Raw genomic sequence first — 12964 nt, 5'->3', positions numbered from 1 at the left:
GCTTTTAAGACAAGAGAGTCATTCAAACCATTCAAATAAAGGATTTAACCCTCTGTAGAAGTACACTTGTCGATCTGACTCTGTGAATAGACTTTAGTATAAGTACCATGCTGACGTGACTACATCGAATAATCGCGTTTCAAGGAGATAGACTTAAATTCCATAGTCTCTCAATCTCCGGTGTCTCACTTGACATGCATAAATGAAACAGCTGGAGTGCAATGACTGTCCTTAAGGTAGTACCTTATCAACCTGGAAGTATCGCAGTCTGATGGATTAGGGCTGCAGTGGCCCGTCGGCCAATCAGAAGACCGGCATTTGTAGAACACGAGGAACAAAGCAGGACAGGAACAATGACGATCAGAACATCTCCGATGCTTTCATGGCGTTCTATTCCAGGCCTCTGCCGGGATGGGATCCTCAGGGACTCCCTCCGATCTGGCCTGCAGAACAAAGCCCCTTCGCTCCAGCGCCAACAGCGGCCATTCAGACGCAGCCGATCCACTCATGAGATCATGGGATTTTCCCCCAAGGTTCTCACGGCGCTCCTTCTCCGCCTTTTCCCTTCCTTCAGTCCCTCTTATCTTCCTCGCTTCTCCCCCGGTCCTCTCGCTCTCTCTCCACACCTCTTATCCCTTCGCCCATCATGGCCGCCAGTAACGATCTCCGCGGTTGGGTCATGAGCGCCGTCTCCGGCGTGGGTAAGTCACCCTCAATGCCAGTTCCAACGCCACCATCCTAACGGCATTCCAGCTTGCGTTCTAGGCTCCTCCGTCATATGTATCGATGTAATTCTCCGCCATTTCTCTCACCGCAAGAACTTCCAGATTGTCAATCACAATGGCTTCTTGTCGGCTTCGCTCGGTCTCAGTGCAGGCGTCATGGTACCGCCCCTATTCAACCTCTAGGGTTTGTCTGTCAAGCTGCTAACACCTCCCAGCTTTTTACCTCTCTGTATAGCATGCTTCCGACCTCCCTCAAGTACCTGACCCGTGCCGGATTAGCGCCCTCGCCCGCAGCATACACCTTGATTGGACTTTTCCTCGGCGGTGTCATTGTTATCCGATTGCTTTCCGCGTTTCTTCATCATTATATTCCCTCCCACGTGGTGGATTGTGCCCACTCCCACGAGCCACACCCCGCTTCCGATCTCGAGCATGGCCACCATGACCATCACGATCACTCACACCCTCCCGAGACGACTGAAGCGTCAACGGAACGTACTCCCCTGTTGACTCGGTCGCACAAATCTACGCCGGCCGGTGTCCCACTAGCTCACCCTCAGGATGCCGAGCGAGCCGTCTTCCGCGAATCTTGGCGCGGCCAACTGGTCCGGCGCGTAAGTCGCCTGATGGGTGGTGTCAAGGCACAATGCGACGAGAATGGCCCGTGTTATGGAATTTCGCAGGCCTGTGGCCTTGAATGTTCGAAAACCCTGGTTGGTCCGGGCGAAGATGGCCTCCGCCCCGCCATCCCGCGCTCCGTCTCCGTTCCCGTGCAGCACGATGCAGATCGATTGGTTTTTCCAGCCACCGATCTGTCAGTCCCACAGCAGATACCGAAGCAGAAGGTCAGCGTGCCTTCGTCTTCTTCCTCGCATACCGGGCTGCCGGAGGATTCTGCTGGTGATGCAGACGCAGAGGACGCCGTCAAGTCGCAGGCTGCCGGGAGCAGCCAGCACCATCACCACGTGCCCCAGAATGCATTCTTGGCCATTGGTCTCCAAACGTCGGTGGCCATTGCCTTGCATAAATTGCCCGAGGGCTTCATCACTTATGCCACCAACCATGCCAGTCCCACTCTGGGGCTGACGGTCTTTCTCGCCCTCTTCATCCACAACATTAGCGAAGGATTTGCAATGGCCTTGCCTCTCTACCTTGCTCTTCATTCGCGGGCGAAGGCCATGTTTTGGTCGAGTCTTCTCGGCGGCATCAGTCAGCCGGCCGGCGCCGCTCTAGCAGCCCTCTGGATCTGGGGTGCTAGTCATACCGGGGAGCCCGGGGAAGACGGCTCTGGTCCCTCCTGGGGAGTGTACGGAGGCATGTTTGCCGCGACAGCCGGCGTCATGACCTCGGTGGCCTTGCAATTATTCAGCGAAGGTCTCGCACTAACCCACCGTCGGGGAATGTGCATAGGATTTGCCATAGGTGGAATGGGTCTCATGGGCCTCAGTTTCGCCCTTACCGCATAGATTATTACCACATGGGCTTTCACGGCGTTATTGGGATATGTCTCTCTTTTCATTCACTTCGGCGCGGTTGGATAGCTCGCAGGCCGACATAGAATCCGACAAAACGGTAGCATCCAGAGGAGTTTATTACTACATTTTTCCAACGAGTCACGACTGTTTTCGGGAAAATGCCGCATTACATGTGAACACATCACACTGATATCTCACTGTCAATAGAGATGGCCATGGTACATTGTTCCGGCAGCTAACACCATGTTTTAGACTAGTCTATATACACTACTAAATTTGAGAAATCGGTTCTGAGCCGTCGTCTCATGGTATATGTCAGTTATGTTACATTGGAAATATCTCGTAGACCAAACGCCTTGTATGCAATCGACCTCCCCCGGAAAGAAGTAAATAATCAGGATGCGCCCCCTTTGGCGGCCTCTCGTTCCTTCTTTCTCGCCAGGAATCGCTCCCGCGCACTCGAGACGTCGGTCTTGGTCTTCTGGCTGCGGCTGCGCTCTGCGATTTCTTTCTGCTTGGCCGCCTCGGCCTCTTCTTCCTGTCGCGCCTGCTCCTCCAGTTGCGCCGCGATCATCTCCGTCTGGCGCGCGCGCTGACCAGCCCGGCCACCAGCCTGGTTGCCCGAGTCGAAGCGCGGTCGAGCCGCCGGACGAGCAGCCTTTGCTGCCGCATCGCCCTGCGTCTTCGGCTTTGGTGCCACGTTCAGACCGGCCGACAGCAATTGCCGCTTATCAACCACATTGCCCTCCTCGTTGACCGCAATCCGCGCGCCCTGCTCATTCATCTCCGCCGCCTTCTGCGCATCCGTCTTCTCCTTGCTCGTGTCATCCGTCTCCGCAGGCACCTCACCCGCCTGCACCTTGCGCGCCGTCTCCTCCGCCGCTTTCACGGCCGCCTCGTGCCGCTCTTCGCCACGCGACAACACATCCCGATAGAACCCAATCATGCCAGATCCGCCGTTCTGCTTCCGTCGCTCTTCCTCCTGCCTCTCCCGCTCCGCTTCCTCCTCCTCCACCTTCCGCAGCTCCTCCTGCTGCGCCTTGTACGCCGACGTCACGAACTTCTCCTTGTCCGCGAACTCGTCACCCTCGGCCTCGCGCTCCTTCGCCAGCAGCCGGTCCCGCGCGCGCAGCTGATCCCGCTTGCGGATCTCCGCGCTCCGCAGCAAACTCGTCATGTACCGCGGCACCTCGCTGGATCCTTGCTCAGCGGCTTTTGTTTTCTCGGGCTTCGCGTGCAGGCTCTCGTACACTGCGTCGTAGGAGTAGATCGAGGGGTCGAGCTCCGAGGCTTCTTCCGCGTGTTTGCGACTGCTATGCAAGGCCGAGAGGTTCGTGTATTCCTTCGTGCCTTGATCCTTCTTCTGCCCTTGTCCCGGTCCCTGAGCTGTGTTCAGACCGTACGACGTCCCCGCCGTCCCCGGTCCGCTTCCTAGCTGTTCCTCATTATTCCCGCCCTGTTCGTCCTCGTCGTCCTCGTCTGCGAATATCGACTTCTTGCTCAGTGGCTTCACGTTCGGTTTTCCGCCGGCTCCGGCTCCGTTGAACGGCACTTTTCGTTTCGGCGGCGGCAGCGAGGTCGTTGTCGATTTGGGTTTGATTTTCAGGCCTGATGGCGCGGGTTTCGGCGCCTCTTTCTCTTCGCCGAGCCCGCCAATCGTGGAGATTTCTACCGCGCCGCTGTCGCCGTCTTGGCCTGCAGCTGTGTCGTCGTCGGAGTCGGAGTCGAAGATCGTTTTCTTGCGCTTTTGGCCGCCGGGGGCGCCGCCGGGTGGTTTCTTGTTGGGGAGGCTGAGGCCGTAGGAGGGTTTTGGTGGCATTTTCTGTGGCAGTCTGTCGGTTGATGGTGTGGTTTATTGGTCGGGTAGTGGTGAGAGAAGGGATGTGGGTAAGGTATATATGTTGATTGTAAGTAATGTAATGAGTTCGACTCGAGTCGAGAGTCGAGACGGAGAAGATGCGACTTGAGAGCCGGTTATCTTATCAGTCACGTGAGCAGCATCAGTCCATGCAAACCGCGCAAACAAACCAATGGCTCCGATCATCGAATATCCTCCGTCGGAGACAATCCGGAGTACAGACTGCATACTTCAACACGTTCATTCTCCTCCTTGCAATCAACCCACCTACAGCTCCAATTGTCTTTCGGGATTCAATCCCCGTGTCCTACCTAGGCCGTCAACAACACCAATTCTACCACAGAACCGAAACACAACACAACCAAAGAATGTCCTACTACTTCACCATCCTCTCCCCCACCGACGTCCCCCTCTTCAACCTCGCCTTCGGCACCTCCAAGAGCGGCGGCGATGGCATCGCGCGCTTCCGTTTCCCCGATACAGCGCAGTACATGAACCAGTTCATCATCCACTCGAGTCTGGACATCCTGGAGGAGGCGCAGTGGATGAACGGGAATATGTACGTCCCCCCTTCACCTTACCCAGCACCCTCAACCAAACCCAACCCAGTCCAACCACCCCCTCTCCCCACCTCCAACCAACAAACTAACAACCAAAAACCAGGTACCTCAAACACATCGACACCTACCCGCCCTCGAGCGCCTACATAACCGCCTTCCTGACCCCCTCCGGCGCGCGCTTCCTCCTCCTGCACCAACCACCCCAACTCCCCTCCTCAACCAGCGGTTCCGCCCCTGGAACCTCCTCCTCCCTGCTGGGCTCCTCATTCTCCTCGTCCGCCCTCGGCGGCGGCTCCTCGTCCCGCGCCTCGGCCTCCAGCATCGCTGCGAACCCGACGTCGCCGCAGACGGAGGAGGCCGTGCGCCAGTTCATGACGGAGGTGTATGAGAACTACGTCAAGACGGTCATGAGTCCGTTTTATCGGCAGGGGGGGGAGATTAAGAGTTCGGTGTTCAGGGGGAGGGTGGTCGGGGCGGGGAGGAAGTGGCTTTAGTTTGTTGGTTTATCTTTCGGTTTGTTAGGGGGCCGGCCTACAGGGGTCTAGGGGTGGGGGGTGTTTGTAGATTTTTTTTGATGTCAGGCTGAGGAGAACATTTCTGCAGACTATCTGAGGGCGGGGGTTGGTGAGGTAGGGGGGTTACCTTGCTTTGATGCTTGGTTTTGGTTTGGATCAGGGGACGGAAGATGGGTGAGAGTTACCGTGAGGGTGTATATGTAGCATCTGTTATTGAGCGTATGGCGTTGGGTTGGACATTTACATTTCATTTCTACTAGATATTAAATCAAGGGTCATTTCTCGTGATTCATCTTGTCGTGTTCGAGGCCCTTGAAACTATCTAGACTAAGCAATCAATAAATCGTGGCTAAAATAAATAATGAAAACTGCTCCAATCACTCCTTCATGTCGCTGAATGTGCACATCAAACAAGAATAGAAAATTCTGGCCAATCGAATCAACCAGGCCAAATGTCATGCCTCGCATGGTAAGGTAGTCTTCCGCCCATTCCAATCATGTCAATCTAAACCGTCATCTGTGGAGCCAGCTTCTTCACAGTGACCGATTTGAAATTCTCCACGGCGCTGATCACATCTTCCATTTTGGCCACCGCGCCGAAGATTCCGCCTTCCATCTTCACCGAGTCCATCGTGCTGACGTGCAGGCTGGGGTCGCTGGCGGTCGTGCCGTCGTCCAGAACAACGCAATCGAACCCGCGGTCGTTGGCCTCGCGCATCGTAGTCGAGACGCATACGTCAGTGGTAACGCCGACGATGACCAGGTTCTTGATGCCTTTGTTGCGGAGCAGAAGTTCGAAGTCGGTGTGCGCAAATGCGCCGCGGCCCGGCTTGTCGATGACAGGCTCCCCGGGGATCGGATATAGTTCGTCGACGGTGTCGTGGCCAACTTCGCCGCGGATCAGAAGGCGTCCGAGTGGGCCAGGCGAGCCAATTCCCAGCCCGGAAGCATTGTTCCGTGATCGGTAGGCTTCTCGGCTAGATAATGTAGATAGGTCGGGTCGATGGCCTAATCGGATCAGAGATTGTTCTAGAAGTGAGAGAAACAGGACTTACCCTCGCGAGTGTGGTAGACCGGAAACCCGGACGCACGGAAAATTCCTAAAAGATGCTGAAGTTTGACGATAAGTGCCTGTGTGGCTGAAATGTCGTAGCCCTGGTATTCTAGGTATCCACCCGGCGAGCAGACTGTTATGGCGTCTTAGTGCTATTCAGAGGACAGTGATGGAGCTGTGCAACTTACAATCCTTTTGCATGTCCACAATCACCAACGCAGTCGTGTATGGCGTCAAAGTAGCGTCGTGTGGCCAGTCATAAGGGACTGCGGCAATCTGGCCCTTCCGGACCTTATGATGAGGAACTTGCCGCGGCTTCTCAATCACTGGGCCATGGTTGTGAGTCGGGTTCAACACAGTCAACGTCCAAATGCCAGGAGTTCCGGCTGCGACTAGCATGAACGGGCAGTCCATCAGACGGGACGTTCGCCGCCGTTTTCTCGTCTCCTCGGTGAGCCCGTTCCGAGGACGATAATGCCCACCCCGATCGCATCGAAGCCACACCTTTGCCGTACGGCCCGGCTTCTTTTCGGTGGGGGTACTGGACGATTTCACGACGACATTGTATCCATGTGCTTTGCCGTGCGCCTGGACTGCCGTCAGAAGAGATGACCTTGATGGTGACCGGCAGCGTAAGTAAGTAGACCCATGTAAAAATGCCATAAATAGAGAAACAATTCGATGGAGGCCTTAGAGATGATAGACCAATCTTGGTGGATCGCATAGATTCCACGGCCGTGCCAAGAAACCGAAAACCAGGCAACTTACTTGTCAGGATACGTCCCTTCCGGAGGGGGAATCAACTGCATGGCCATCTCCGGGATGTCCTGAAGATCGCTCGGCGCATCGAGATTCAGATCGGTGGGGTCGGCCATTGCGATTAAGGGAGTGGATCTCCACGGGGAAAGACAAAAGAGGTCTGAAATCGGGCATCAGCATTAGGGGACTCCCGTCCAAGTCATCATGACAGTTGCAGAGAAAATGGCGAGAAGCTCTAGAAAACGCCCTCGAATCATCAAACCACGGAGGGATCTAGATCTGGGTGCGTGGAAGCAATCGACATCTCAACTGTCGAGAACCAAACTATTGTGCTGTGAACCGGGGATGGCATTGTGCGTGGACATAGGAGAGAGACCAGCGACGCCCAACCCAGAGTCGGGGAAGGCGGATCTCTCCCCAACGACGATGGGGGGGTGGGAAGAATGGAAGACAGCAGAGAGCGAGGGCAGAGCCACGAGGACAACCACACTCCGATGCAGCGATCCGAGGCGGACTAATCAAGAGCAGTGACAGGGGCAAGGAAACAAGCATCAACTTACAGGACGAACAGGCGATCCGGCCACGATCAGAGATCCCCAAACATTCGCACTTACCAGACACGACGGCTCGGAAGACGCACAGCGCAGGCGGTGAGCACGAGCCTCCCGGAGCCCGTGTGTCAGGTGCCGCTAAGCCCAGGCAGGCATAGCGGTATGGATATTGTTATGACGACGGTGTAAGGGAAAGTGGTACTTGGCTGGTACTTGTCGGGCCTAACACCCTTCCGTCGATGCCCAAGTCCACGTCCGGATCCCACCTCGTTCCCGTACCGTAACTGCCAGGATCCGTTGGTTGGCCGTAAGGTACCTGACGCTTACGCTTGATTGTTTGTTCCCGTGGACACGCCGCCGGTCAATCACCGGCCCAGTCGCCATCGCATCACTCCCTCTCTCTTCTCCCCCCCCATAACATCCCACAACAACTGACCCATCCTGGCCCCTCTGTGAGGGACTGTTTGGTTCTCTCTCCAGGTAAGTCAAAATCGCAAAGAGTACCGGCCGTCTTTCAGGTCCGTGGCTCTGTCATTTTCCCCTTTTTCGTTTCCTTTCTTGTCCCTGGGTTCGTTCTCCTTGGTTCAAGTCCACAAGCCCGTCGCAATCGACTTATCTGCGACACCGCCTCCCCTGGGGAAGCGCCCCCCTCCACCACGACCACCACCTGTTCACGCACGGTTGCTTCGAGACTATCCCCGGTGGATAGTTCTCAATTCGGGGAATCTCCGGCTCTCGCTTTCAACCCTGTCTTCGGATAAGGTTGCCTGCGCGCGCAAGTTCCCCCCCTTCTTCCGGCGGTGACGATCTCCCAACGTGGTCCTCTCGAACGTGTTTCTCTCCCTCGCCGGCGTCGGTGGCCGGTACGCCAACAATGCCTTCAGCCGACGTCTTGTCCTCTTCCGCGAAACCCAATGGTACCAGCTCAAGCCGAGAGGAGCTGGCCTACTATAAGGCGCAATATGAACAACTCGAGTCGGAGTTGTCGGAGTTCCAGGCCTCCAGTCGGGAGTTGGAGGCGGAGCTGGAAAAGGACATCGAGGCATCGGAGAAGCGCGAACGACAACTGAAGGAGAAGGTGGAGGCTATGAAATATGAGGTCGAGGAATGGAAGGTATGTTCCGGTTGATATTACTCTGAAGGGGAAGTTGCGCCGTTGAGAACCAGCCGGACTAACGGTTTGTTTGTTTTCCCGCAGTCCAAATACAAGCAGTCCAAGTCGGAGGGCGATGCGTCCCAGAATCGCCTGCAGAAAGAAATCACTTCGCTGCGTGATACCAATCGAACTCTTCAGCTGAAGTTACGAGACATCGAAGTTGCAAATGATGATTACGAACGCCAGGCCCGACATACGACTTCATCCCTGGAGGATCTGGAGTTCAAATACAACATGGCCATCGAAAGAGGAGTACTCCTGGAGGAGGAAATCAAGACCGGGGAACAGGAGCGGGAAGACCTTCGCATTGAGAATCAACGCATTCGCGGTGAACTGTCAGAACAGAGGATCGAAACCGAGATCGTACAGGAGAAACTTCGGAATGCCGATATGAATGGCAGCCGACGCAGAAAACCCGCTCCCTTGGGCCGCAGCCCGTCCACGCCGCAGACCCCCGAAATCTTCGATCGCTCCCCAGCAACGTCCATCGTGTCCTCGCCTTTGTTTGCCACGCCCCCGATGAAACATTCGCTGATCTCTGCCGCTGCGACTCCCCCTTCACCACCCATCTCCGAGTCGTCCAGTAGCATGCGAAAGTCCATCACGGCGACGCCTGGTTTCCCTTTCCAAAGGGCCTCGGCTTCCGAGCTTGGTTCGCGGTCTTTGCATGGCTCCCGGACGCAGAGATACAACTCTCACTCTTACTCGAATCACAACAGCAACGGCAGCCACCACAATCCCAATCACTCTCGTGCAACTTCCTTTGCTTTTAGCACTGGCCGCCCCAACTCGTCGATCACCTCTCGTCCCGGTCTACCGAAAGCCAACACGGCCGCCACTCGGTCGTCGGCCTCGGGACTTCCCAAGTCGGGATCCTTATGTCAAATCCGTGGCCTGATCGGCAAGATGCAGAAGCTGGAAGAGAGGGTCCAGTCGGCCAAATCGAAGCTGCCTCCGCCCTCAAGTTCCCCGTCCCGAGCCTCCTCGCGCTCGGGATCCGTGGTGGGCGAAAGCCCCGTCGCTTCGACCATCACGGCTCGCCGAAACTCCCGCAAGCGATTGAGTGGCAGCAGTTTCAGTTCGTCGGTTCACGCCGACAGCTCCTCATCGTATCTGACGCACAATCGACCATCCTTTAGCGCTCGGACTCAGGGCGATAGCCGACCGAGTAGCCGCACCAGCTACTCTAGCTCGTTCAGCCAGAGTACCCACCCTAGTATCACGCCGTCCACCCGTCCCGAGAGTCGTCAGAGTCGCACCAAGACGCCGCTCGGACATTACTCGACCAACCCGACCACGGAAAGTCGGCGACCTCGCTCCTCTCTCAGCAATCCGTCGACTCACGGCGCTCCTGTGAACGGGATGGCTCACATTGACGAGGACGAGGATCTGGCGCTCCGCATGTCTGTGCGGGCTAAGATCAGTGAGGCTCGCGAGACCCGTCTCGGCTCAATTTCCTCCTCCGCCTCCAGCACCCCCACCACCCCCAACGGGCTTAATGGAATTAATGGGGTTAATGGAGTCAATGGAGTTAATGGGCTTAAGAAGCGCACTCCTAGTGGAATCTCTGCCATCCCAGCACCTCGAAGCCTCCGGGCCAATAGCGGGCTGGATCGGGGAAAAATCAACATGGGGTCACTACCTGAGCCGCAACCCCAGGCCCACGACTTGGGTGAAACGTTCTAGACGTTTGTGGTTGTCTTTTTAGATATGCCTCTTTCTATATTGCAAAGATCGTATAGAAGGGGCTCTGCTTGTTTCTTCCTTTTACGACGTTCACGGCTGGTACGCGGGTTTTGTTCACTTTCAACTTCATACCATATCCAGATTGCTATCTTTCTTGTCATTCATTGCATCCCAACCTTTTTCTTTTTGTTTCTTTTGATTACCCCTCTTGACTCAACTACCCCTTTTGCAAAGTTCATTGTATTTGTTTGAAACGCTCCAGTTCTGAGGACCGGGGCATCTATTACCTTATTGGAGGACTGTTTTCGGGAAACTGGTTGTTCATAGAACCTGGGAGAAATATCTTCCCGTTTCCCCCTGGGCGCTGTCGTGTGTTTATTGCATCGATCTCGATAATCGTCATACCTCGTCTGTACAATCAGGTTTTCGGCGGAAGGCGGAGTTGGCGAATGTGTCTGGTCTCTTTTCACGGCGCATCGATTATGTTGTTCCCGGCCGGGGGTTCCTCCTCTTGTTTTAACAAGGGGTTTGTTCCCCATCGGCGTCCAAGCTGTTACTCAGCATCTTACACCTTTTTCTTTTGGTTGTCTACTTTTTTTTTTTTACATCTGTTGCGTTTGTTGCCCTTAGGTGTTGCACAATACCCAGTTTAACAGTTTCGTGGCTTGGGTTTCTAGAAGCCGTGGTTCGGCCTGCTGCAACGGGATTTGATTTGATAGGTTTACTTTTGGTGAATATATTTGCTTCAATCTGTCATTCGTCTTTTGATATGCTGTACTACATGGGATTTGGTTTTCCCAGATAGGATGGTTCGTAAGAAATGCTCAGTCGGCGGATACCTATTTTGGTCTGGGTAGTAGAAGGCTGACAATGACGTAGTTTGGTTGGTTGTGTTCAGTGAAATCTAGATGCTTCTTTAGTCATTCGACCGGGCGGGATCGTAATTCTTTCCCAGTTCCTCCGTTAGGTTGGGGCCGAGCTTGGGTTATCTAAGTATAATAAACTAGATATAATGAGGGCTAAAAGTGAGCGAATGTCTTTGTTGGTCAACTCGCACTTGGTATTTCTTCTCGTCGGTGTTTATTCGACAGGGATTGGACCTAATTAATTAAGCTTTTTAGATCTATATTGGATCCTAGTATTGTTTACCATTGTGCAGTTGACTAAATCATTCGGTACTGTGGGTTTTTGAAATCTACAATGTGGTGAGATACTTCTGGGCGAGATATATATACGCAACCGACGGTAAGGGGCCACCCACAGTACTCTGCATGCGATGGTTTGCCAAAATGTGTGGAACGTGGCTGTCCTGTCCACGTAGTAATCATGGCATTCTAAAATCACGGAATAATCGTCCTACTGTCCTCCGGCATAAAAAGTTGCTTTTGTTGGGGTCTCGTGGACGATTCCGAATGCATGTAGCTGGTGAATAGTTCCTGCAGTCTTAGGTTCGTGGATCTAGAGGTGTTCGTGGAATTTTCGTCTGCTGAGAAGAACTACTTGTGTTTTTGCTTCCTTGTAAGAAGCGGATTAAGATAGATAAATAGAGGATATGAAGATCTTTTCGAATGAAACAAGTTTGCAACTATATATATTTGCCTTAGGCAACTAAATAGCCACACACCGACTACCAATGGTCGCGACGCTGATATGGATAAACCTAAAAACAATCAGACAATGAGATATATCTATCATATAACCCAACCAGTTATCAATCTACTCCGTATTCCATCTCCAACGGTTCGAAGACGATGAACATCGCGACTCGCGAGTCGTGGCCGGAAACGCGGAACGGCATAGGATAAAAAATGGAGTCTGGAATTTGCTGAGGTCGATCCGCATCCCAGAACCCGCTCTCCCCAACGGGGCAACGGCCATTTCTTCCAGAATGCAGGGCCGCGTGCGGATTGGTGGGAGGGAGGGGCGGACGGGGAAGATCCAGTCGTCAACATTGTCTGGTTGAGCGTCCGAGACTCCGGGAGACTGGGACTGAGTGCTACGTAAATGAGTGTCTGATTCAGGTACAGGGCTGGCGGGTTGTAGGCGTCGCTTCGAGCTGATCGACTCGTCTGCGTGTCTAGTGCCTGGGTGCTATTGGGCTACGATGGCGTTAGGTATCTACATCTGACAGCGCGGTCGCTCAGTTATTAATGATCATCGTCTTCCTCCCCGTGTTGGCGGGTCGTGAGAATAATCGGTTTACTCCGGAAACGGCGGTTTTTTGGCTGACCGGAGGGTTTTTGGATTTTGTCGATAATTGTGCTTATGATAAAGAGGAAAGGGTTGCTTACTCTTTTTTGCTTTTCTTTTCTTTTCTTTTCTTTTTTCTTTTTTTGTAACTACCCCCCCTGAGACTGGGAGGAACTATCGATGGGATTCTGTCATCTTCGACCCAATATTCTGTGGGTTTCGAGAATACGACGGTCTCATCCCGCCGAATGAGCGGATGTGGTTGGCAGCGCCCGTCTCCTGCCAAGTAGGGGCACCGTCGATCGACGGGGGGTTTTGGTCGTGTTGATATTGCGATGGTCGGTGTTTCGGACCGAAGGGCTGAAAATGGATTCCAAGCCCTATGGAATCACGGAGTTCACGACGAACTGAATGACGGGAATAGAATAGAATAGG

General features: G+C 54.2%; 5 protein-coding genes across 5 annotated transcripts; 3 read left to right on the top strand and 2 right to left on the bottom strand.

Annotated features, from left to right (window-relative positions):
* The first annotated feature begins 462 nt into the window (after positions 1-462).
* On the top strand, positions 463-2490 carry P170DRAFT_511785 (Zn(2+) transporter ZRT3). Its single transcript, XM_024854922.1, has 3 exons — positions 463-701; positions 754-884; positions 941-2490. The coding sequence occupies exons 1-3, from the start codon at positions 647-649 to the stop codon at positions 2189-2191; spliced, it is 1437 nt and encodes a 478-aa protein (XP_024702442.1). The 5' UTR covers positions 463-646; the 3' UTR covers positions 2192-2490.
* On the bottom strand, positions 2491-4128 carry P170DRAFT_438851 (splicing regulator NSRP1-like domain-containing protein). Its single transcript, XM_024849699.1, has one exon. It carries the CDS (start codon positions 4017-4019, stop codon positions 2595-2597), a length of 1425 nt encoding a protein of 474 aa, XP_024702441.1. The 5' UTR covers positions 4020-4128; the 3' UTR covers positions 2491-2594.
* Positions 4129-4426: 298 nt separating this feature from the next.
* P170DRAFT_363072 (TRAPP subunit TRS20) lies at positions 4427-5112 on the top strand (the record flags this gene model as incomplete). Its single annotated transcript, XM_024844552.1, has 2 exons — positions 4427-4617; positions 4722-5112. 2 exons carry the CDS (start codon positions 4427-4429, stop codon positions 5110-5112), a joined length of 582 nt encoding a protein of 193 aa, XP_024702440.1.
* Positions 5113-5364: 252 nt separating this feature from the next.
* P170DRAFT_438850 (cysteine hydrolase family protein) lies at positions 5365-7532 on the bottom strand. The gene is made up of 4 exons (XM_024849698.1): positions 6956-7532; positions 6376-6800; positions 6189-6320; positions 5365-6141 (listed from the first exon to the last, which is right to left on the bottom strand). Exons 1-4 carry the CDS (start codon positions 7060-7062, stop codon positions 5639-5641), a joined length of 1167 nt encoding a protein of 388 aa, XP_024702439.1. The 5' UTR covers positions 7063-7532; the 3' UTR covers positions 5365-5638.
* Positions 7533-8371: 839 nt separating this feature from the next.
* nde1 (nuclear distribution protein NudE) lies at positions 8372-10339 on the top strand (the record flags this gene model as incomplete). The annotated part of the gene is made up of 2 exons (XM_024853518.1): positions 8372-8611; positions 8696-10339. The coding sequence occupies 2 exons, from the start codon at positions 8372-8374 to the stop codon at positions 10337-10339; spliced, it is 1884 nt and encodes a 627-aa protein (XP_024702438.1).
* Positions 10340-12964: the final 2625 nt, after the last annotated feature.

This window comes from Aspergillus steynii (genome assembly GCF_002849105.1).
Source record: "Aspergillus steynii IBT 23096 chromosome Unknown P170scaffold_6, whole genome shotgun sequence".
Taxonomy (NCBI): domain Eukaryota; kingdom Fungi; phylum Ascomycota; class Eurotiomycetes; order Eurotiales; family Aspergillaceae; genus Aspergillus; species Aspergillus steynii.
The sequence above is the reverse complement of the archived record's forward strand: the minus strand, read 5'-3'. Positions and strand labels throughout refer to the sequence as shown.